The 24480-nt window shown below is 44.8% G+C and overlaps 1 protein-coding gene across 1 annotated transcript in view; it reads right to left on the bottom strand.

Annotated features, from left to right (window-relative positions):
- Positions 1-24480, bottom strand: part of DCDC2 (doublecortin domain containing 2) — a 130388-nt gene that overhangs the window by 22072 nt on the left and 83836 nt on the right. The window contains exon 9 of the mRNA XM_077809096.1: positions 13466-13566. Within this exon, the coding sequence (XP_077665222.1) occupies positions 13466-13566 (101 nt within the window). The remainder of the gene's footprint in view (positions 1-13465; positions 13567-24480) is intronic.

Below are 24480 nucleotides of genomic sequence, written 5' to 3'. Positions count from 1 at the left end.
GTATGATGGCAAGAAAGAGGAAAGATGTATCACAAATAGTGCAGAAATTTTAAAATGAAGTGGGCTTATCTGTTTTTAAAAAGTAACATTTTCACAATTCACTAGTTTTATTGCACATAGCTTAGAGAATTACAAGGCCTGATATTCAGACCAGGCTTCCATTTTTGTGGGCACAATTCTATGCTCTTAGTAAATTGTCAATGCAAAATTGTGCCTACAAAAAAAAGCTTGAGGCCAGATTCTTATCTGGTGTGAAACTATGTAGATCCACTGATGTTAATGGTGCTAAGTCAATTTACACTGGCTGAAGTTCTGGTCCCTGGTTTACAAATCAGGCCCCTGGTGGTTTAAGAGCAGCTTAATGTAGAGCAGGAGTAAATTTCAGTTCACATTCAAGAAGTACGGTTGCTTGGTAGTATTTTGAATGTTGGCAAAGGATCTTAAAAAGGAGGAGGTATTCTAATTGCACACATTATGCCACCATTCACTAAGAGTTATGGTTACCAAGTGCCATCAAAATTCCAAAACGCAATCAATTATGAAGATTTTCTAAAGTGACGCATTTTACTTCCAATCAGTTGGTTAGTGCATGGCTGCTATTAATATATTACAGAGTCCAACATCATAGAAATTCTTTTCAAGGTAGATATTTTATATGGGAAAAATACATTTTTACATACCAAGTAGAATCCATTTTAATGTCAATCATAATTTTGTTTTACTGAAACCATTTCCAAATGTTTACTCAGACAATGGTTACAGACAATGAAGTAGGCAACAAAATCTTAATGGTCATAAATAGCATGGCGTGCAGATCTCATGAACAGAATACAACATCAGGCTTACTTAGCTTGAGACAACAACCACCTTTAAAATATAACTATTACTCAATGAATAGTGCTTTATAGATATGTTGCATACATTCCAAAAGCAAAAACACTTTGTTCCAAATCCAGTTAGGGTTGCTAAGTGACAACATCACTTACAAAACCCAAGCACTTAAAAGCAAGGAAATGAACGTTAAGGACTCAGTCTTAACTTCCCACATAATAAGTATGCTGTTATTACTCAGTATAAAAATATGTGTTTACCATCACGAAGCCAATAACTTGAAACGCTGAGCCATTTGGGTGTGTTTTTATATATGATTTTGTTGTACTGATTTCAGTATCTAAGCATTTAGGGCTGGATTTTCATAAATGCTCAACACCCACAAGTCCAATTGCAGTTAGTAGGAGCAGTGGTGCTCAGTACCACTGCAAAAAATCAGGCTTTCAAACTCTCTTCCTCAGTTACATGGAAAAGGGATCTCTGCACATTCCCCCTAAGCCAGAGGTGGGCAAACTACGGTCCACGGGCCACATCCAGCCCGCGGGACCACCTGCCCGGCCCTTAAGCTTCCGTCTGGGGAGGCTAACCTCTGGCTCCTGCCCCGCCCACCTCCCAGGCTTTCCAATAAGCCTGTCCTGCCGCTCTGAGCGGTATGGTAAGGGGGTGGGGGAATGGGGTAGGAGGTCCCGGGGGGCAGTCAGGGGACAGGGGGCAGTTGGATGGGGAAGAGGTTTGGGGGGGGTGCAGTCAGGAGACAGAGAGCGGGGGGGGTTCAATAGGGGGTGGGGTCCCAGGGGGTCGAGGGGTCCCAGGATGGGGGGGACAGGGAGCAGGGGGGGTTGGATGAGGTGGGGTCCTAAGGGGGGGCAGTTAGGGACGGGGGTCCCGGGAGGGGGCAAATCAGGGGACAAGGAGTGAGGGGGGGTTGGATGGGTCAGGGATCCCGGGGGGCCTATCAGGGGGTAGGGGTGTGGATAGGGGTCAGGGCAGTCAGGGGACGGGGGGGGGTTGGATAGGGGGTGGGGTCCTGGGGGGGCAGTTAGGGGCAGGGGTCCCAGGAGGGGGCGGTCAGGGGACAAGGAGCAGGGGGGGTTGGATGAGTCAGGGGTTCTGAGGGGGGCAGTCAGGGGGCGGGAAGTGGGAGGGGGCGGATAGAGGGTGGGGGCCAGGCTGTTTGTGGAGGCACAGCCTTCCCTACACAGCCCTCCATACTGTTTCACACCCCGATGTGGCCCTTGGGCCAAAAAGTTTGCCCACCCCTGCCCTAAGCCAAGGCCATTTTGGTAAGGAATGGAGGAAGAATCATTTTACCAGATCCTGGAGTTCTTTCATGTTTGAGAAGTAGCCACGCTAGTACACAAGTCAAAGACATTTTTTTTCCTCCATCTGTTTCACTGACAGAGAATCATGTCTGTTTTTAATTAGTGACTGTTTGAGTCAGTGTTAAAACATCTACATTTCAGATTTTGTGAATCCATGTGATTTATTGGGCAGACATAGGGATAATGAAACGTTAAACAGCTGGCAAACAATTCAAAAGGAGCTATTTTGAAGTCTCAGCAAATATTTGTTTGACATTAATCATACAGTTTTCAAAAAGTATTTAACAGGCAATGAAAATTAAACCTAAAAATTTGAAAGTCTACGGATTTTTCTGGATTTTTGGGGGAGGGAGGGCTTGGGCACACTAGAAAGAGGAAATCAAAATCAATTTTATAATAGGACTGTAGTTGCGATCTTAACTTTGGAGAACTTACCACCTCTCAATAATAAAATCACATACACCCATAAATCCAGGGCTGGAATCCTTGTCAAACAGCTTTAAAAAAAAATAATTGAGGAATGCCTCAGCTCCTACTTCCACTTCCTGGTTTAAAACTGGGCCTGGAGCCACCTGCTGGGGACACTGCCTAATTTAGAAGAACACAGCAGTAACTGCCAGCATCTCCTGGTTCCTATCTTTGGACACTACAACAGTTAATTTGATATACTGCTTAGTTCCGACTGTTTTACCTCCTCTAAGATTCCAGTGTGCGGGACAGACAGAAGAGCCAGATTCTTTCTGCTTATGGAAAGGAAAAAAAATAGGGGAGTTTTCCTTTACTGTTTTTAACAAAACATTGTATTAGTATGTTTTAAATATATTAAATAATAGCAGCATTACAATATGAAGAGGCCTTACCTAAACTCTTCTGTCAGAAAAAGTTAATAGTAATAATAATAATAGGGACATTTAAAACACCACCCTGGTGTTCACACATTAGATTAGTACTTCAAGTTTACCTGACGAAGCTCCTACTATTTTGTTCCCCATCACTGAGAAGATACCTTACTAGATAAACTGTTTTTCCCATCCCTTTGTCCAACTGATTTCATAGCATGTCCCCAGTGCGAAGCTGGAGAAAGCCTGTATTCCACACAAAGGCACTGTGCATTTTGTATTTGGAGCCTCCAGTCTTGGTTTGGAATGTAAAAAAAGAATATGTGCCATTTAAGAGAAACACTGGTTTTTCCTACTTGATTTTCAATTACCACTGGCATCTAGCCTACAGTGAAGTAAAAGGCAGCCATTTTAATGCACTCAGCTGGAAGTCAACATTTTGCAGCACAGTATATAAGCATGCATCTAGCTGATATCACACTACATTTAGTCAATGGCTAATCTGGCATTTGTTCAACTGTATGCTATAAATGGTAAAACAGAGAAGAAGTAACAGCATCTTAACCACTTCATTTCTGGTGGCTGGAGAACATGGTGGTGTTATCTGAAGTGCCAGCATTCTAATGAAAAGTTGGCACATATATAGTAGTGTCCCACGCATAGAGGACAGTACTGGTGGTGCATTTTGTCCCATATTCCTGGCACATAAGGCAACAGTGCCGCAGCCAAGGTTAACAGAAAAGCTTTTCAGCACAAAGTTGCTGTTGAAGATGATCAATAAAGGTCTAATCCTGCAAGGTGATGAGTGCTTCCAAGTGGTGCTGAATGCCTCAGTTTGGTTAGGTCTCAGATGCACCTAGCCCCTTGCAATATTGGCCCTAAGAGAATATACATATTGTTTGAAACTTACAAAATATCTACCGATGTTAGAGCTTCTCAATCAGAGATGAAGAGTGGGGAGTGTGAATTTTGGGCTTTTTCCTTGGAAAGCATGAAATCAGAAGATTCTTCATGGGTGGGTGTATGTGCGCGGGGGGAAAAAAGGATACTTGTTATCAAATGTGATGCCAATTTCCAGCCCAAGTTGGTAGTGACTGAAAGGTGTTAGCATCTGATGGCTGTACGGTGATCTTTGCAAAAGAGGTTAGTGGTCTCAGACAGTTCCTTGTGTTACAAAAGTCATCAGCATGATTAACACTTGTTGGCAACTTTGTTGGCAACCTCAGCAGACAGACCAAGTGCTAAACTGGCAATGCAGAATAAACTATTCTCTCATCCCTATAGAAGGCCCCCATCAGGTTGTGCTGAGGCACACTGGCAGGGCTGTATACAGAAGCTTGCAGAGCTGCTGCTTGTGCTGTACCAGTATAGGGGATAAGTAAGACTTCAGTCTTCAGTGCTGTCAGGTCGGCACCTTTCACAAGCAATAAATTCAACATGAACATTAGAACAAGACAGTTCCTGATGACAGAATGCATTGCTGTCAAACACTCCAGAATGCCCACAGGAAGCCTCTGTGGAGGTCAGTAAATGGACTGATGATCTCACTAATTTACTATTAGCAAGCCAAGACCAAGACAGGATAATTCAGGCTGCCACAAGAAACACAGATGAACTAGACGGGACATGAGGTGTTGTTTTATCCTAACAGTAGTATCCACAGAGACCTAACTATCACAAAGGCTACTTCTCTCTCAACAATGATAGTTGCAACCAACAGGGAGGCTGAGGCGGATGGTGGCCCAGGTGAAACTCTTGAGGTTGTGGCAGGGTATTTTCAGTGGAAGGACCTTGGCTGTGGAGTTCCTTACATCAGAGAGCAGGATAAACAAAACTCTTGCTACTTTTAGAGCATAGTACAGAATTCATGCCTCTCAGAGAACTTTCCTCAGTTACAATGGCAGCAGGATAGTCCAGCAATGCTTCCACCAGAAAAAAATCACCAGGAGTGACCCCACTTACAAAAGCAGCACAAAACAAAGGAGGTGTGGCGAGTCTGGTCCTTTTTCTGATAGAAACGATGCTGTTCTTAATATTTTCTGTGGCAGCTAGGTATTTTGGTGCTACACATATTAACAATGCCTAGTCTGAAATTACTACACTACATAACATAAATCCTCCATTTATCTTCCCCAGAAACCTTTACCTTTTTATCCACTGTGTTTGAGAACTAATCAACAGGCCTAGCGTTTTTTTTATCTGAGTCAAACAAAATTTAGAAAATTAGCCTCTAGATAAGTAAGCACAAAAAACAACAAGCAGACCAGGTTTTCTGGCAGAGCTGGTTACATAACGATAACAATATATATTCACAAATATATGTGTTAATAAGTGGTTTGATTTCATTCCACTACTGTTTGTAGGTTCATACTAATCATTATTCTTGGGCATTGAGATGACAATCAGATATTATTTAAAATGGTTGACTCCCAAAACATGCAGAGATAATTGTTGGTCTGAAACTCCTACCAAGTCCATGTTATTCATTATTCTCCAGCAAAGATTGGAAATACTATCTTAGGTGGCTAATCAAAGGAGGGCAAACATATCAAAGACAAACAGTCCCCATATGCTAAAAACTATGACTGTTGATTAACTCACACGATTAAAAAAAATTAATCATGATTAATCACAGTTTTAATCGCACTGTTAAACAATAAAATACCAATTGAAATTTATTAAATATTTTGGACGTTTTTCTACATTATAGTGATTTCAGTTACAACACAGAATATAAATTGTACAGTACTCACTTTATATTATTTTTATTACAAATATTTGCACTGTACAAATGATAAAATAAATTGTATTTTTCAATTCACCTCATACAAGTACCGTAGTACAATCTCTTTACTGTGAAAGCGCAACTTACAAATGTACATTTTTTTTACATAACTGCACTCAAAAACGAAACAATGTAAAACTTTAGAGCCTAGAAGTCCACTCACTCCTACTTCTTGTTCAGCCAATCACTAAAAGAAACAAGTTTGTTTACATTTACGGGAGATAATGCTGCCCGCTTCTTATTTACAATGTCATCTGAAAGTGAGAACAGACATTCACATGGCACTTTTGTAGCCAGCGTTGCAAGGTATTTACATGCTAGATATTCTAAACATTCGTATGCTCCTTCATGCTTTGCCCACCATTCCAGGGGACATGCTTCCATGCTGATGATGCTCATTAAAAAAATATATGTTAATTAAATTTGAGACTGAACTCCTTGGGGGACAATTGTATGTCTCCTGCTCTGTGTTTTACACTCATTCCGCCATATATTTCATGTTATAGCAGTCTCGGACGATGACCCAACACATGTTGTTTGTTTTAAGAACACTTTCACTGCAGATCTGATAAAACACAAAGAAAGTACCAATGTGATATTTCTAAAGATAGCTACAGCACTCGACCTAATATTTAAGACTCTGAAGTGCCTTCCAAAATCTGAGAGGGACAAGGTGTGGAGCATGCTTTCAGAAGTCTTAAAAGAGCATCATTCCAATGCGGAAACTACAGAATCCAAACCACCAAAAAAGAAAATCAACCTTCTGCCGTTGACATCTGACTCAGACGATGAAAATGAACATGCGTCAGTCTGCACTGCTTTGGATCGTTATCGAGCAGAACCCACCATCAGCATGGATGCATGTCCTCTGAAATGGTGGTTGAAGCATGAAGGGACATATGAATCTTTAGTGCATCTGGCACATAAATATCTTGCAACGCTGGCTATAACAGTGCCATGAGAATGTCTGTTCTCATTTTCAGGTGACATTGTAAACAAGAAGCGGGCAGCATTACGTCCTGTAAATGTAAACAAACTTGTTTGTCTGGGCGATTGGCTGAACAAGAAGTAGGACTGAGTAGTCATAGAATCATAGAATATCAGGGTTGGAAGGGACCTCAGGAGGTCATCTAGTCCAACCCCCTGCTCAAAGCAGGACCGATCCCCAATTAAATCATCCCGGCCAGGGCTTTGTCAAGCCTGATCTTAAAAACTTGTCTTGTAAGTCTTGTAAGCTGTAAAGTTTTACATTGTTTTATTTTTGAATGCAGGTTTTTTGTACATAATTCTACATTTGTACACTCAACTTTTATGATTATTTACTACAGTACCTGTATTAGGTGAACTGAAAAATACTGTTTCTTTTATTTTCACTGTACAAATATTTATAATAAAAATAAATATAAAGTGAGCACTGTACTCTTTGTATTCTGTGTTGTAATTGAAATCAATCTAGTTGAAAATGTGGAAAACATACAAATATTTATATAAATCGTATTATCTATTATTGTTTAACAGTGTGATTAACCACGTTTAATTTTTTTAATCACTTGACAGCCCTACTAAAAACTATTTGTCCACACTTTTGGCAAATACTTATACATACATGAGAAGTAAATCAGGACTGGCTCATGAGTAATTCATAAACAGGGAAGGGATATGTTTGCAGCAAAGAGTTTCACCAGGTCTATTCTCTACTTCAGGGACATAAAGATCTACTTACTTGCAGAGCTGGCTCAAGACATAAAATTTTAATTTTAAAAAAACACAATGAGGTGGATACCATGCATTTCCAAACTAGGTAAAAGGAAATAGTGCCTATAAAACATAACAAGCTCTGCCAATTTCATAAAACTCTACTTAGGAAACAGTGGGACAACTAAATATCATGTTTTCCACTTCAGGTCCAGCACTGTACGTACAGATTTAACAAAATCAAATAGACATGAGCCTATTTTGCCATTCAGAGGCAATCTAATGTGGTGCAAGACTGCAAGAATCCTGGCCCTGATTCTAGTCAGTGATCTAGCCCCTTTACATTGCTCCGCTGGCACAGAGGGACCAGAACCCAGGTGGATCTATGCAGTAGGGCAGGGGTTGGCAACCTGTGGCACACGTGCCAAAGGCAGCATGCAAGCCGATTTTTACTGGCATACTGCTTCCAGCCAGGGTCCCCAGCTGGCAGCGGGCTGAGTGGGACTGGTGGCCAGGACCCCAGCTAGCAGGAGCCGACGGAATTCCAGACTGCCAGCAGGTGAGCCGCTGCCAGTCTGGGCGTCTGTCCGCCACCCTACTCAGCCCGCAGACGGTCTGGAGTTCCAGCCACTGGCCCCGCTCAGCCTGCTGCTGGACTGAGTGAACGGAACCCCAGGCCAGCAGCAGGCTGAGCAGGGCCGGTGATCGAGACCCTGGCTGGCAGAAGCCGGCGGACGGAACCCCAGAGCGGCAGCGGGCTGAGCCGCTCAGCCCACTGCCGGTCTGGAGTTCCAGCCGCGGCTCCTTGCCAGTCGGGGTCCCAGCCACCAGCCCCGCTCAACCCGGTGCCGGCCTGGGTGAACAGAACCCCCGGCCAGCCACGGGCCCCTTGCCAGCTAGGGTCCCGGCCATCGGCCCCGCTCAGCCTGCTGCCGGCCTGGGGTACCGGCAGCCAGCCCAAGGCTCTGCTCCTGGCCTAGGCCCAGAGTTCTGCAGCCGCCCCCAGCTGTGGCCCACTGACCCCAGCCTAGGGCAGTGAGGGGTGCAGACAGGGGCAATAGGGGGCACAGCTCAGCACCCCCATCTTAAATTTTTTTCCAGGCCACTGGGATATTTTTAAGTCCTGGTTTGCTGCTTATATCAGACCACGTTTGACCTTGTGCGTGTCCTCTGTCGCCATTTCTTTTCCCACTGAGAGTTGAGGGGAACATTTGACAAAATGGCAGCTCCTAGGAAAGCAAAGTTAGATGTCCGTTCATTTCAGCCTTCTTGGACAGACACATTTGGATTTATTCAAAAGAAGGACCGTGCAATTTGTGCTTTTTGTTGTGAAAGTGTTGTTTGTCACACATCAAGTGTTCAACGACATTTTGAAACGAAGCACGAGAAAACCTTTCTTGAGGAAGTAGACAAGACTGAATCAATCAAGAAGGCAGTAGCAGGATATGAGAAGCAAAGCAGTGTTTTTAAAAGCTTAAGTGTAAGTAAAAATCAAGCTACAGAAGGAAGTTACAAGATTGCACAGTGCATTGCAAAAAAACGGAAAGCCGTTTACAGATGGGGAATATATAAAAGAAGTTTTTCTCAGCAGTTCGGAGATTTTGTTCAATGATTTGCCAAATAAAGATTCGATCATATCTAGAATAAAAAAACTGCCTGTCTCTGCCAGAACAGTTGCAAGACGCATAAGCAAAATGGCAGAAAACATTAAGGAAAAGCAGACGACTGCATTAAAAGACACAGCAATGTTTAGCGTTGCAGTTGATGAGAGCATGGATATAAACGACATTCCACGTTCAGCAGTTGTTGTGAGATATTGTGCTTCCGATGAAATCCAAGAGGAACTTTGTTGCCTAAAACCCCTGCATGGCACAACAAAGGGGGAAGATACAGTGGAAAGTTTTGTTAATCACTTTGAAGAATGAGGAGTTGACATCAGAAAAATATTTTGTGTGACAACAGATGGTGCTCCTGCCATGGTCGGAAAACAGAAGGGATTTGTAAAGATACCTGAAGATCAAATTGGCCGTCCGACTGTCAAATTTCACTATATCATCCATCAAGAAAAGTGCCTGTGTGCTAAAATTTCTAATTCAGAGCTTAATAATGTGATGAATACAACCGTGTGAATTGTGAATTTCCTTGTTGCTCGATCTTCTTTGACTCACAGACAGTTTCAAGCACTGCCAGAAGAAATGGACAGTGCTTATAACGACATTCCACTTCACAGCAACATTCGGTAGCTAAGTTGTGGCAAGGATTTGGTGTGCTTTGTAAACTGTTTTGAAGCAATCAAGGCCTTTTTGTAGGAAAAAGAACAAAACTACCCCAAACTGGATGATGACAAATGGCTGTGTAAACTCATGCTTCTAATTGACATCAACACTCACCTAAATGAACTTAACCTTTGTCTCCAGGGTGAGGGCAAACAATTCTGGATCTTTATGAAGCTTGGAAGGCATTTGTTGTAAAACTAGCAGTTTTTTCTCGGGATAATCAAACTTCTACTTTCTGCTACTTCCAACACATAAAAGAGCTTTCAACACGTTGCACTGCCAGTGTCGATGAGATTGGAATGTACATGCAAGAACTGGAATCAGAATTTTCTGACAGATTTCAAGATTTCCAGCAATTTGGCCCAATGCTTTCTTTTCTAATTAAACCTGAAAAGTTCAAGTGACTTGGATTCGTCTGTATTTCAGTGGATGGGTGCTGAAGATTTCAAAAAGCAGCTCATTCAGTTAAAAAGCTCAGAATTGTGGGCATCAAAGTTTGTAGATCTGCGGAGTGCATTTGAAGCTACCAAGAGAGATCATGGGCCTCTATTCTGACCTGCTGGACGTCCCTGCCACTGAAATGTAACTGTTTGAAGAAAATTGCGTTTGCAATGCTTTCAGCATTTGGATCCACAAACCTGTGCGAACAGGTATTTTCGCACATGAAATCTGTCCTCAGTCCCTCTCGGTTAACAACTGATCACTCAGAAGCTTGTTTGCAGCTTAAAGTATCCAAATACGTGCCAGACAGTGGAAAACTCAGCAAGGAAAAGCAAGGGCAAGGATCACACTAAACCAGTGGTTCTTAACCTTTACTGCAGCCTGCACCCCTTTGCTTTTCAAAATATGTTCTCGCACCCCTTATCAAAAATTACACTACAATTAGCTTAAAAACTGAAAAACTTTGTTTGTATATTACAGTAATCGTTAACAAATGTATAATGTTAATAAATACATAGGTTTGATGAAACCAAGTAGTTGCACTTATGTGCCTGTGCTTAATTTGTGTTTTCGATGATTTACCTTCTAAAAAAATCTCACATTTCTCGCACCCCCAGAAAGGGCATCTCACACCCCCAGAGGGTGCGTGCACCCCAGGTGAAGAACCACTGCACTAAACTAATAAGATCTGCATTTTAATTTAATTTTAAATGAAGCTTCTTAAACATTTTAAAAACCTTGTTTACTTTACATACAACAATAGTTTAGTTATATAATACAGACTTATAGAGAGAGACCTTCTAAAAAATGTTAAAATGTATAACTGGCACGCAAGGCCGTCCCTAGCTATTTTGGTGCCCTACGCAGCCCCCCGTGGGGGGGTTGGGTGCTGTGGGGTCCCAGGCCTCCATGGGCGGGAGTGGGGGGGGCTGGCCCTAGGCCTCCATAAGGGGGACTGTGTGGGGCCCCGCCCCAGGCCTCCACGGGGAGGGGATGGGGGGCTGGCCCCAGGCCTCCGTGAGGGACAGGGGCTGGAAGCTTCCTGCGTGAATTGGAACGACCCCGCCCAAGCCTGCTCCGCTCTCCGGCTCCCAGCCGTGCTGCCAGCAAGGGCTGGGGGGGTGGTTCCCCCCTTCCCCCCAAGCCTGGGAGCCAGGGGAGCGAAGCAGGCTGGGGCCGGGTCACTCCACTTCCCGCAGGAAGCGGCCAGCCCCCATCCCCCACGGGGGCCTGGGGCCAGCCCCCACTCTCCTGCCTGCAGAGGCCTGAGGCCCCAGGCTGCTCTGCTTCCCTGGCTCCCGGGCTTGGGGCGAGGGGGAACCGCCCCCCCAGCACTTGCCAGCGGCACGGCTGGGAGCCAGGGGAGCGGAGCAGGCTGAAGCCGGTCGCTCCACTTACCGGTGAGTGCGCGCCCAACCGCTTCTGGAGTCCTCAGGGGAGTGGGGGCGGGGCGAGGGCGGGAAGAGGCGGGGCTCGAGCAGAACAGGGGCGGGAGCCTGGGGAAGAGCCGGAGCAGAGGCTGGAGCAGCACGCAGCTGCGCAGGGCACCAGGAAATTTGGGGCAATCAATTTCCTGGTGCCCTACACAGCTACATGCTTTGTGTATGGGTAAGGACGGCCCTGCTGGCACGCGAAACCTTAAATTAGAGTGAATAAATGAAGACTCAGCCCACCACTTCTGAAAGGTTGCCAACCCCTGCAGTAGGGAATCCTTCTGACAGAGCAGGGCTCCACCTGCTGGCATAAGGCTGAGTGGAGCAGCCCAGTTCTGCCTTTCTTCAGCAATATGGGGGAAAGGATTATTGCTGAAACATACTATGCTTTGGACAGTCTGCGCTAGTGGTCCATAGGTGTCTTAATCAAGATCGCTGTAATGTACAGCAACCTCGGCAGTTTTTGTGGGTGAGCCAGGGGAGTAGATTTGGGATTTTAGGGAAGGATTGCAGTGTTACGCTAAGAAAGAGTAATAGCGGGAGAGGTGAGGGCTTAAGAAAGGGGGAGGGGAGAGAGAGTGAAAACATGAGGAAGAAGAGAACACAATGCAGGGAAAAATGAAGAAGATGAAGGAAGAGAAAAAGGATACCCAGACATGCAAGAGAAAGAAAAGTGGGGCTAAGGAAGGGAAAAGAGAAAGAACAAATGCAAGGGAGACATCAATTACAGTTTAAAAAAAGTAGAATGTTAAAGTATTATACAACAGTGATTGCTTTGTCTTTTGAAGTATACCAGATGGTACCAAATGGCAGGTACTTCCCAAGAAGCTTTCTGGGGTGGGTGGGTGGAGACCAGCAGATCCCCTTTATTCACCCTTCCTCAGTCTTAGTAAACTACTGATGTTTTCTAGGCATCTTGAGGGATGGTCTACACTTTAAAAGTCTTTTTTGCTGGTAAAGCTTATTCTCTTTGGGAACTAGTTTAAGCTATGCCAGGAAAACAACCCTTTCCAGTATCAGCAGCTTCTCTGCTAGTGGGGCTGCTTGTAAAACTCTACCAGTACCGCTATTCGGGCAAACCCTTTCAAATGTAGACAAGGCGCAAATAAGCGGGGTGAGGGCATGGTTACTGGAAACAATGCTGTACACTTCACCTCAGGACACGGGCTTCTTTTTACAGTAAACATCCTCTGAAGACTTGGGGGGTATTTGAGTAGATTTTGGGAGTGCAAGGACTTTGCACTGATACATAGGAAACTGTGATGGGGTGGTGTGCCCTCTTAAGGGCAGTGGTACCTAATGGTCAACCCATCCCACCATGTGATTTGGCCCAGTAAGGTTTTAAAGGGCCTATACATATATGAGAGGCCTAGGGGTTATTGATAGAGAAGACAGTCAGGGGTGGGGTTGTCTCCTGAACCATGATGAAGAGCTGACTTGGACTCTTATAGGGACCCAGAGTGGAGTGACCTGGGGTTACTAACAGGGTAAGTCACCTTTTACAGAAAGACTTAATAAATCAGACCCCACAACAAGGTGTGGGGGTTGGGTTTTGAACCAACCTAAGTCTGGTAATTGGTTAAAAGAACATGTGCAGGCATGGAAACAAGAGAGCATGCTGGAGAGGCCTATCTCTTGACAGAAACAAATAACTGGAACTCAGAAAGCATTCAAGGAAAGGGAATGTATTCAAAAGCAGTGCAATCTTGTATACAATGCTGTACCAATGAACGTTACAAATGAACCCTGTAAAAAAAATGCAGCCGGCATCAAGGGAAGTGACAAAAGAAAAACACAAGATTTGTTTTCCACATTAGTCATTCGTTCAAAGCTTAAAGATTACCTGATCCACTGGAACCTCTACCTGAGTGTCTTCATCTTCCTGGATTTCTGCTGCCCCCCACATTTCAGACCGTTTTTCACCAGCTTTGTAAATACCTTCATCTACAACCAGAAAGAAATACTGAGTAGACGTAAAGACCAACTGTGACACTGTGTGGCGCCACAACTGAACTGCACCTAAATTCTGCTTCTAAGAAGAGCTTTCAAAGCTTACATACCATTTCCAGAGTAACCCTTTTAATGGATTTTAAATGTCTCATTATGTTCAATTTTGTTTCCTTTGTTTCTAATTACAGTTATACACACGCTACATTATGTAGCGGAGGAAGGATAAAGAGAGAGAGACCTGAACAAACACCCTGGATCTGAACTCCCCTGAACTCTGGGGAAGCTCAGAGGTGAACCTGATCTTTACAACACAGACCTATCACACTTCATATTAACAATAGGATATGCATATACATTTAAAATTATGATATTAGCTCATGATACATGAGCTAATAAAATTTTCATTGCTAAGGAAAACATCACAAGCTCAGAAGAAAAAATAAATGTGGTGAATTATTGTAGCTGTGATGTTACAATTTAGGATTTACAAAGATAACCAGGGGAATCAACTGCAGTTCCCCGTTCAGAGCCTGAACAATAGAAGAAACTCTACATTTCTGTTTTGCAAGGGCACTGGAAAGCCGCAGAGAGCCTGCCCAGGACCGTGGAGAGGGTTGTGTCAGCTCGGCAAGACTAATAGGTCCGCAAGCAGATAGTCGATTCCCAACCTTATTCTAGTTCACACCGGTTTTACACTGGTCTTCATTTTATTTGATTCATTTGTTCTTGTACTCTGCAAGTAACTTCCAAATGCCTTAGCCAGGCACATTTTTTGTACCAGAAAGCTGAGGAGGAAAAAGTAGAATGACAGATATAGTCTGTATCCTCAAAGAGTAATAAGGGTTTAAAAAAAAGAAAACACAGTTACTTACTTTTCGTAACTGTTGTTCTTCGAGATGTGTTGCTCATACCCATTCCGTGCTAGGTGTGTACATGCCACATGCGCTGTTGCCAGCGATCTTTCCCTTACTGATATCTGTTGGGCTGCATGTGTATGCGCCAATATAAGAAGCACCAATGGCCCTATGCCATCTCAGTTCCTTCTTGCCATTCAACTCCGACAGAGGGGGAGGAGAGTGGGTCATGGAACGGACAGGACCAACGCATCTCAAAGAACAAGAGTTTTTAAAGGTAGGTAACCGTTTTTTCTTCTTTGAATGCTTGCTCATGTCCATTCCATGCTAGGTGACTCACAAGCGGTACCCCAGGAAGTGGACTCAAAGTTAATGAATGTGCTGACTGCAACACTCTTCTCCCAAAACTGGCATCGTCTTGGGCCAGGGGCTCCAGAAAAGGCACCAGAAAAGGGCCTGGCTCATCCACTTTTCATCATGGTCCTGGCCCCCTGTGCCTCCTCTTCGTCCCCAAAGCTGGAACCTGGCCCAGGGAGCTGTAGAGAGCTGCAGGCCTTCCACCTGCCCAGGGCAGTGGGGTGGTAAGAGCAGCCCCCAGCCTGTGTCCCCGCCACTCGGACCCCCCATCCAGGGCAGGTATAGGGTCCGTGGCTCCCCACTGCTGCCCAGGCAGCTCTTACCATGGCCCAGTTGTGGCTCTTTGGCCCCTGAAGACCCACCTCCAGGCTACCCTGGAAGCCAGAGCCAGGTCAGGCTAACATCAGCATGGGCAACTGTGGAGAGCCATGGACCCTCCACCTGCCCGGGGTGGTAGGCCAGCGGGGCGGAGACACAGGCCAGGGGCTGCTCTCAGGCCTTTCCACCCCAGGCAAGTGGAGGGGCCCAAGAGACCTTGTGCCCCCCCCACTTTTGGGAAGAATCCTACCTTGGGCCTGTTGGGTGATGGTGTAGTGGGACATGAAGGTATGAACTAACGACCAGGTTGCAGGCTCTGCAGATGTTCTGGATTGGTACCTGGGCGAGGAATGCTGCTGATGAAGCCTGGGCTCTTGTGGAATGAACTGTCACGATGGCCGGAGGCAGGATGTTCACCTGCTCATAGCAAGCCAGAATACAGGCAGTTACCCAGGACAAGAGATTTTTTGGGTTACCACAGGTAGCCCTCTCATCCTTTGTTATTGCTGCAAAGAGCTGTGTGGATTTCCAGAAGGGCTTAGTCCTCTCAATACAAAAGGCAAGGGCCTGCCTAATGTCCAATGTATGAAGCCGTCGTACCTCAGAGCTTTTGGGAAGAAGACAGGTAGCAAAATGACCTTGTTGTTGTGGAATTGTGCCATCACCCTTGGCAGGAAGCTGGATGGGGGCGCAGTTGAACCTTGTCCCTGAAGAACAATGTGTAAGGTGATTCTGACATAAGGGCCTTGATCTGAGTGATCCTTCTGACTGAGGTGATTGACAACAGGAAGGCAACTTTCCAGGAGAGAAATATAGGAAGCATGATGCCAACAGCTTGAATGGGGGCCCCTAAGTCTCGACAGGACCAATTTTAAGTTCCATGGTGGGTAGGTCAGTTCGCAAACCAGAGGATACAGTCTTTCCAACCCCTTGAGAAACTGGGCTGTCGTGTCGTGAGAGAACAATGATCTGTCATTCTCTGGGGAGTGGAAGGCTGAGACGGCAACCAAATGAACCTTAATAGATGAGAGTGCTAGACCCTGGTGCTTTAGGTTGAGCAAACAGTCCAAGATAGACTGAAGAGAAGATAGAGATGAAGAGAGATCCCGTTGGGAGGCCCACCAAGTGAAATGTTTCCACTTGGCCAAGTAAGTAGCCCTGGTGGAAGGCTTTCTACTACCTAGAAAGACCTGTGGAACCTGTTCCAAGCAAGCCTGTTCTTCAGGGTTCAGCTATGCAGCATCCATGCAGTTAGGTGCAGGGAGGGAAGGTTCGGGTGAAGCAACCGGCTGTGGTCTTGTGAAATCAAGTCTGGGCGAAGCGGAGCTGCCACCAAGAGGTCCAGAATTGTGCCAGATCAATGCTGGTGAGGTCACACTACTGCTATCAGGATAATTCTTGCCTTGTCCCATTTGATTTTCAGAAGAACCTTGTGAACCAAGAGGATCGGAGGAAGGTGTACAGTAGGCAGCAGTGGCACCAGAATCAGGGGAAGGGGGCTCAGGACCCTCCCACTTTTAGAAAGTAGGGTGGCCTGGCACATCTACTTTTTGCAGGGGTGGACCCTGCCCCCTACCCCTCCTCCTCTTCTCCCCAAGGCCCCACCTCCAGCATGGAGCCCAGCCAGGGAGCCCGGGCAGCTCTGGGGAGCTGTGGCAGACACTCTACCTGTCCATGGTGCAAGGGGGCTGAGAGCAGCCCCAGCCCGTATCCCCATCTGGCCAAGAGCAGGTGGAGGGTCCGCAAATCCGTGCAGACTCCCCAGAGCTGTGCGTGTGCCTGAAGTTCGCTGCAGACACCACCAAGAACCTCCAGGGTGGGGTAGGGGAGCAAGTACAGGTCATCAAATCTGCTTTCCCGGTACATCATAATTTCTCTGTCCTCCCTGAAGCGGGGGTCAGAGAAGAAAAGGTTTGCCAGAGGGCCTTGACTGGCTCCATTACCACCTCATTGATGGGCAGGGCCACCTTGGATGGAGCTGCTGCATCCAAGATATCAATAAGGCTGTATGATGTCTCTTTGAGCTCCTCCATCTGCAAGCCCAGGTTTGAAGCGACCCGCTTCAGAAGGTCCTGAAATCATCCTGGGCTGGGACCTGCAACAGCCTCATCTGGGGAGGACGAGGAGAAGGCTTGCACCAGAGAAGGGGTTCCTTCCGTTTCCTCAAATACGTCCCCTAGAGGCATCTCTTGGACTTCGGCACTGGGGTCAGTACCAGAGTCGGGATCCGATGCTGAGCAGAAAGGAGCAGTAGCCCATCTCTCGGAAACCATCAAGTGGGAGGAAGGCCCCAGTACTGGGGGAAACCCCCAGGGATTCCAGTAGGGCCACTGCATCGACAGTGACCCGCTGGCCAGGTACCTGCTGTGGGACTGGCTCTGAAGCTTGGGGGGGGCATAGGCTGGGTACTGATGGTGGGGTTTTGGCGGTACATCATAGGGTTCTCCTTCGGACTCCGAAGAGGATTCCTCTCTCGGCAACCATGGTGGAGTGGTAACAGCTTCCACCTCTATATGGTGCCAGAATTACAGGGAACAGTGGCATGGCCAAGGATAGGGATGCTGAGATCATGTGGGGCTGGCCCCTAGATGATGCCAGGGGGCCTGGTGCCGGGAAGGCACCTGACACACTCTGTTCCCTCCTGCTTCCAGATGCCAGAGCTGGTAGGTGCCCCATTGGGGTTGGAGGGACCAAAAGAGAGAGAGACTCCAGGGTTGATGGCACCGTCAGTCTGCTGGTACCGTGGTGGTTTCATGGTCTGAAGTCCCGACAGATTTGTCAGAGCAAGAAAGGGTCTTCCAGCAACAATCCCAGGCTGTACGAAGGGACTGAGAGGATGCGGGCTGGCGGCACCCCTTATACCGGTGCATATGCGCGCAGCTCCACAGGGTGCTAGAGTCGGCCCAAGAGATATCACTAAGGGAAAAAACTCTGGCAACAGTGCACCTGGTGCACACACACCTAGCCTGGAATGGACATGAGCAAGCACTCGAAGGAGAATGATGGGTACCAGCATTCAAAACCAGTGGGGAAAGGTTTGCTCTGCAACTTTCTGATGAGCTATGCGAGACTGATAGATATCCATTTCTGATATCCCCAAGTGTTGATTGTACCAGCAATGAGCATTGATATCACACGTAGGAAGAATTTCCCATGATCGTGTCATAGCAGCATGTGCACCAGTGGAGCACAAGTACAGAAGTGCTGTGATAATGGACTGAAATCAAAATCACGTGTGTAAAGAGCATGCTTGTAGTAATGAGAGATTTTAACTACACAGGCATAAAGTAGGGCACACTAAGTTAAGAGAACACATCAATAAATATTGAGTGAAATCCAGCAGATCTACTGGAGAAATTTAAAGTGTGTATAGGTATCTACATCACCAATCAGTAAATAAAAAAATAATAAAAAACCCAAACAGTGGAGTATGTCAGGTACAAATATCAGTTAGAAAGGAAAATGGATGTGTTAGAGAATAACAGTTTTAGATGTGCTCGTGCACACACACTCTGCAGAAGGCTGCCTATTGATACACTAAAGGCACCTTTGACACAACCTAAAAGTGCCCCTATGCAAAACAACATTCCAGCCTAACTCAAGTACAGCAATACCATTCAATATGGCCCGTAACCAGCAACCCAAGTAAACACAAAGCTAAAACCATCCCTCTTCTCCAACAATTCACCACCCTTACTATTCGGCTCCATTGTCAAGTGCCTAGGGGGCAAGGAGGGAAGACGAGCTTTGCAGCATGCCCTGACGGTCATCAGATTCAGACCCTTTTTTGACTAAGGTGTGGCAAGGAGCAAATTTCAAAGCAGGAGGGCCCTCACAGAAAACGTCCTTTCAGCAGCCTTATTTATACCAACTCTGCTTCTGTGCAAGTGTCTCTGTTGATCTCAGCTGTGATAGCACGGCATGTGGAGAGAGTATAATATAAAAAGAAAAGCACAGTTAGAGAGTGAAAAAGGAATTTTCTGCATCGGGAAATCACCAGCTGGAAAGGGCTGCTCCATTTCATTCGCCTAGATACGAGTAGCTCTGCCTCCAAAGGATTTGTGCTTAGCTCTCCTATCTTGCAATCCACCTTCTAACCCCGGGTGACAGTTTCCTTAGTAGGTACTTCCAAACTAAATTGATTCATTTCTGAATGTACAACTTAGACATAATACCTCAGGTGGGTCTTCTAGATTCATATAGAGTGACCCATAATTTCCACACCAGCAGAAAAATTGCTAGCCTGAGCTCCCATTCCCATATAACATCTGCTAGGTTAGTTTAGCAGTTAAGCAACTGATCTTAATTGGCAGAGGGTGCTATTTCACCCAGTTCTTTGGCGCTGCTGCTTCTTGAGCTAGCCTTGTGCTCCTGGTGCTCCTTTGCTTGTTGATGTAAGAGACTACAGTCATGTTGTCTAGATGAATTGGGAGATATAATATCTGTTTCTTGAAGGCCAGTAGGGTGACTCTCTCAGCCCAGAGCTTCCCTGAAGAGCTGTCCCTTAAGTAGACTGATGAAGTAACTTCACTTGTTTGGACCAGGTTTCTTGAACTACAAAGTCACTCCCCATCTCAGAGGCTGGTATTTAGTATAAACGTTATTCCTTACAGGTCCTGCAATAACATCCCTCTCTTCTGGCACACAGTCTTCCAACCAAAACACACATTGTCTGGCCTCTGGAGACAGAAGGATCCTTGCTTGTAGGCCACTGTCCCTCAGCTTCCACTGAGCCAACAGAAGATGCAGAAAGAGTATGTACATGTTCCTGTCCCTCTGGTCAATAGCAGAACAGCAGAGAATCCTGCCTTGATTTCCCTCCACCTGGGGTGTAAACAAGCCCAGACCAGCTTGAGATATTAGAGAGCATCCTCCACAGAGGGTCTCCTTTATTTACCAGAAAGTCTTTAACTGAACAACCTCACACAGACATACACAACACCTTTCTACCTCAGCTTCCTGGCTGAGGGGCTCAGTCAGTCCCAGTCTATATGTCACTTGTCTTGAGTTTAGTATTTGCCTCTGTCCAGTAGCTCTGTCTGGTTGCTGTTGTCTCTGAACTCCTGATGCGGTCTAGATGGAGTTTTCCTCTGATGTCCAGGTCCGTGAAGGTCTCTCAAAAGGCTGTTCCAAACACCAGGAAGAGTTTTCTGGCCTCTCTGCCCATTGTGAATTCTCTCCTCCCTTGAAGCAGTTCTTCCAGGCTCCCTGGCCTGGTAGGCTCACCAGGAGCTTTCTGTTTCCAGGATCCCCCTTTAGGTTCTCTGCCCTAGAAGCATCGTTTCTGTTTGGCTCATATTCCACCTACCTCCATCTCCTTACGCTGGGAGCACAGCTTCCACTTAATTCGAGTGCGCACTCTCGCTCTCTCTCTCTCTCCCTCTCCAAACAGCACAGCTTTTGTCTGGTTCGGACTCTCTGGGAGCTTCAATCTGCTGGAGCTTCCTTTCTCTTCTGAAGTCTCTCTCTCTCTAACTGAGGTCCTTAGCCTTTTATCATGCCCAGGTGCTTCCCTGCCTAATTAAATGCCTCCAGTTACTCAGTGATTTAACAACTCCCAGATTGTCCCAATCTCTCTTGTGGAGCCTGTCTGAGGTAGGCTGGGCCTCTGATGCCTTTGGAGGGACAGCTACCCTCTGACACACGCGTAAGTGATGGTGCCACAACTACCGCAATGCTGTTAAAAGTGCTGGAATGGCATTTCCGAGCATTCCGGCACAACTTGAACTCTGTTTCTGGCCCAGGGAACCGTATCTGGGAAAGCTGTAATTCTCCCCAAGGGCTGAAGACTCTGCTGGATTGAATGCGCTTGATCCCATCCAAAGCTGCCAGACCTCTTGATGACTGGACTATAGTAGCATTACCCCACAGCTGCCAGTAGTGGAACTGTATGACTCGTTGCAACAAAGGGACATTTTAGATTTAAAAGAAGGTAGTGTAAAAACTTCAGAGGAATTGTGGCACTCAGTACATCTGAAAACCAGACCCATAAGACAGTGGTTCTCAACCTTTCCAGACTACTGTATCCCTTTCAGGAGCCTGATTTGTCTTGCCTACCCCAAGTTTCACCTCACTTAAAATCTATTTGCTTACAAAATCAGAGATAAAAATACAAAAGTGTCACAGCACACTACTACTGAAAAATTGCTTACTTTCTCATTTTTATCATATAATAATAAAATGAATTGCAGCCACCAGGTTGAGAAACAATGATGTAATATATAGAGCAGTATAAACAGGCCATCGTCTGTATGAAATTTTACTTTGTACTGACTTTGCTAATGCTTTTTATGTTGCCTGTTGTAAAACTAGGTAAATATCTAGATGAGTTGATGTACCACATGGAAGACCTCCAGACGTAGACATACCCCTGGTTGAGAACCACTGCCATAGGGCCCAGGATCATTGCTATTGAAGAAAAAGACACATTAGATCATGTCTATCCCCCTACAATGACTGGCTCTCATTAAAGGACATATCAGATATTAGAATGATACTGCACTTGGTTATGTATATTTCATAAAACCCAGTGGGGCTCAACCCTCAAGCGGGAAAAGTATACACTCAGGGCAGATGAGAAGCAAAGGTGTAGGGGAAGGAGGGGCATGAATGTGTCTTTCCACAACCTTGATCCTCAGCCCGTTGGAGCTGAAATGACTACCTGTGAAACTTACGGCAGCTTCAGGACTCCTCTAAATCACACTGCCTGCAGCCAGCAGCCACAGTAGCCCAGGACCTGTCAGAGAGTCTACCCCGTTCCTCCCTGCACTCTGCTGGCTATGCTGGCTTTGCACCACCTGAGGATTCACCTGTGACAAGGGGTACCCTCAACTACCCCAACAGGGACACTCCAACTGCTTTGGGCTGCCAACTAAACCCTAAAGAGGGAAAATGTAGATATAAATTAGTAACAAATGTCCTAGAAAAACTATAGCTATCTCAAAATATTCTGAGAGACATAATTCACCAAGGATATTTTTGCACCGTCTAAACAAAAGGATGTTCATAACACAGTGCAGATATGCCATTTAATAAATGGGGATACATTTATCCTGTGGAAAGAACCCCAGGAACTGCATATTTGGAACCTCTGAGCAAAACAGAAGAGCTGAAATGCTAAGACACTTTCCTGCTTGATGCGGTTCAGTATTTCAGTTTAGCCTGACAGGAATCCTTTTGTACACTTTGCTAAACAAGAACATTACATGCATGGTAAATGAGTTACACATTCAAATAACTGGTAAGAAATCTATATATTTTAAATAATTAAGCATGGCAATTAATGCCTCTTGTATAAGCTCCTTTCCTAACCAGCAATAACTATAAAAAATTTATTGTAGCACAAATTATAACATTATACACAGCCATTTAATGCACTTCAGATTTGAAACTGATTGAAGTTTAGCAGTAGGGATAAAAAAAAGTCATTGTAACAGTGGCCTGCCCTGAATATTTTATGGAAATCAGAGGCATTTATTAACTGTAAGCTCTGTATATAAGCAAGAAAGTTAATATGACTATAAAAAAATTAATGTGAATTACCAGACTCTGCCTCATAAAATGCTAAGTCAAATTAAAAACAAAATGTAAAAAATCTGTGACTCATTAAATCTCAGATTGCTATGAGGGATGGAGAGGACCTAGGATTCTATGCCAGTCGATGACAATTTTCTTTTTGAAAAAATCTCCAGGCTGCATTGTCGTGGAAGATCCATGATTTTTCCTTTAAATGGGTTTGGTGGTAGTTCATTATGTGAAGGGAGAAGGAATTAAACAGAAATTCGTGGCAGGGAACCTGAATATAAAAAATACTTTTCTTCATCTCATGCTAATGTGGTCGACAGGATCAAGCTTTTAAACATTTAGTTGCTTGCTTCAGAATGTACTGAATTCCTAATAAGAATTCACTCAGCTATAGATTGCTGACATCAGACTATCTCAATGGAAATTGCAAAAGGTGCTTACAGAAGGCTGACCTTGTATGAAGCAGTCTCCTTTATTGATAGGAATGCAGTGAATGCTAAAGCAGAGAAAATGGTGCTTCACTTGTATGCAATAGTTCGTTATGAAAGGATTACGTTATTTATCTTACAGTTCGGGCTACAAAAAGAATGGGTGTGATATTTTGGACTTGTTTCCCCCTCCTCCCCCGCCACTTTCTTTAAACATTCCCCATATTCATTTTCTCTCTCCGCTTGTAGGTGTCTAATTTATTCATTTATTGCTCAAATGACAGTTACAGACCATTAAAGACTATATGTATGTTACAATAATAAAGTATCACCTGTTTAGTCTAGATCTGTTTTGATTTCTTGTCAGTTTTAAAATACATCACTCTCTTAGCTCCCTAGTGTAACTCATCTCGCATAATGGCAAAACTGTTGTACAGGACCAGATGAAGCACTGCAACTTATATTCTAATTTACTCTATATAGGGTCTTATTCTGCATTTATCATTGGAGTATCTGAGTGCCTTCCAGTACTGCATTAAGCAATATGACTCATCCTATCCCCCAGGCAGAAATGTGTGTACAGTGGAGTGTTTTGGTAGGGTAGGGTAGGTTTTTCTTTTTTATGTACATGTTTCTATGTTTATATTAAAGAAGACAACGTTGAAAAAGTGTGCCTTGCACTAGGAACAGAAGGTGGTGAGGTTTGTTGCAGCTGTAAGACTATATTCAGTGTCACATGATTGCTACTAATGAAGCATTGTGATATAGACTAATTGTAAAACAATGATCTTATTTCCTGCATTGGTTGTAATTACCGCCCATAATAAACCTCCAAGTCCAGGGAAATCTCTGCAAATAAATATGATTATGATTTCTCTCTTACAAACAATAAATAAACAAACATGACTTTCTTCTTTACTGAGTTATTGTCAACACTTCCCTTTCTTTAGCATAGTTTCATATGCATGATCACTTGTCAATGAGTTGGTCATATCAGTATGTTTTAACAACAGATTTTTATAAAACAACTAAGAGTCAACATGGTATAAACCTGGTCATTAACATTTTTAACTCTGAATATCAGCCATGCACTCAACTATCCCAATGATTACATTATGCTAAATGCACATTCTCTTGGTATTAGTGGCACTCATTCTTAATGAAGAGTGAAAATAAATGCACTTCTATAGAAGAGATGTGTTTATGGAGATACAAATGTAAAGATGATGCATACTGAATGCCTACACAGTATTGATCTAATACCCACCAACTCTTACTTTCTTTTTTATCCACCTCCTAATCGTCGCAAAATAAAGTTCACTAAGGTCTCAGGCTGAAGGAATCACTTTCATTCTTGAGGGAAAAAATGGAGATTCTGGTTTCTGTTTTGTAATCAATGATGGTTCAAATGTACTCAGCTTGTGATT

Source organism: Eretmochelys imbricata, chromosome 2 (genome assembly GCF_965152235.1).
Source record: "Eretmochelys imbricata isolate rEreImb1 chromosome 2, rEreImb1.hap1, whole genome shotgun sequence".
In the NCBI taxonomy this organism is placed as follows: Eukaryota; Metazoa; Chordata; order Testudines; family Cheloniidae; genus Eretmochelys; species Eretmochelys imbricata.
The sequence above is the reverse complement of the archived record's forward strand: the minus strand, read 5'-3'. Positions and strand labels throughout refer to the sequence as shown.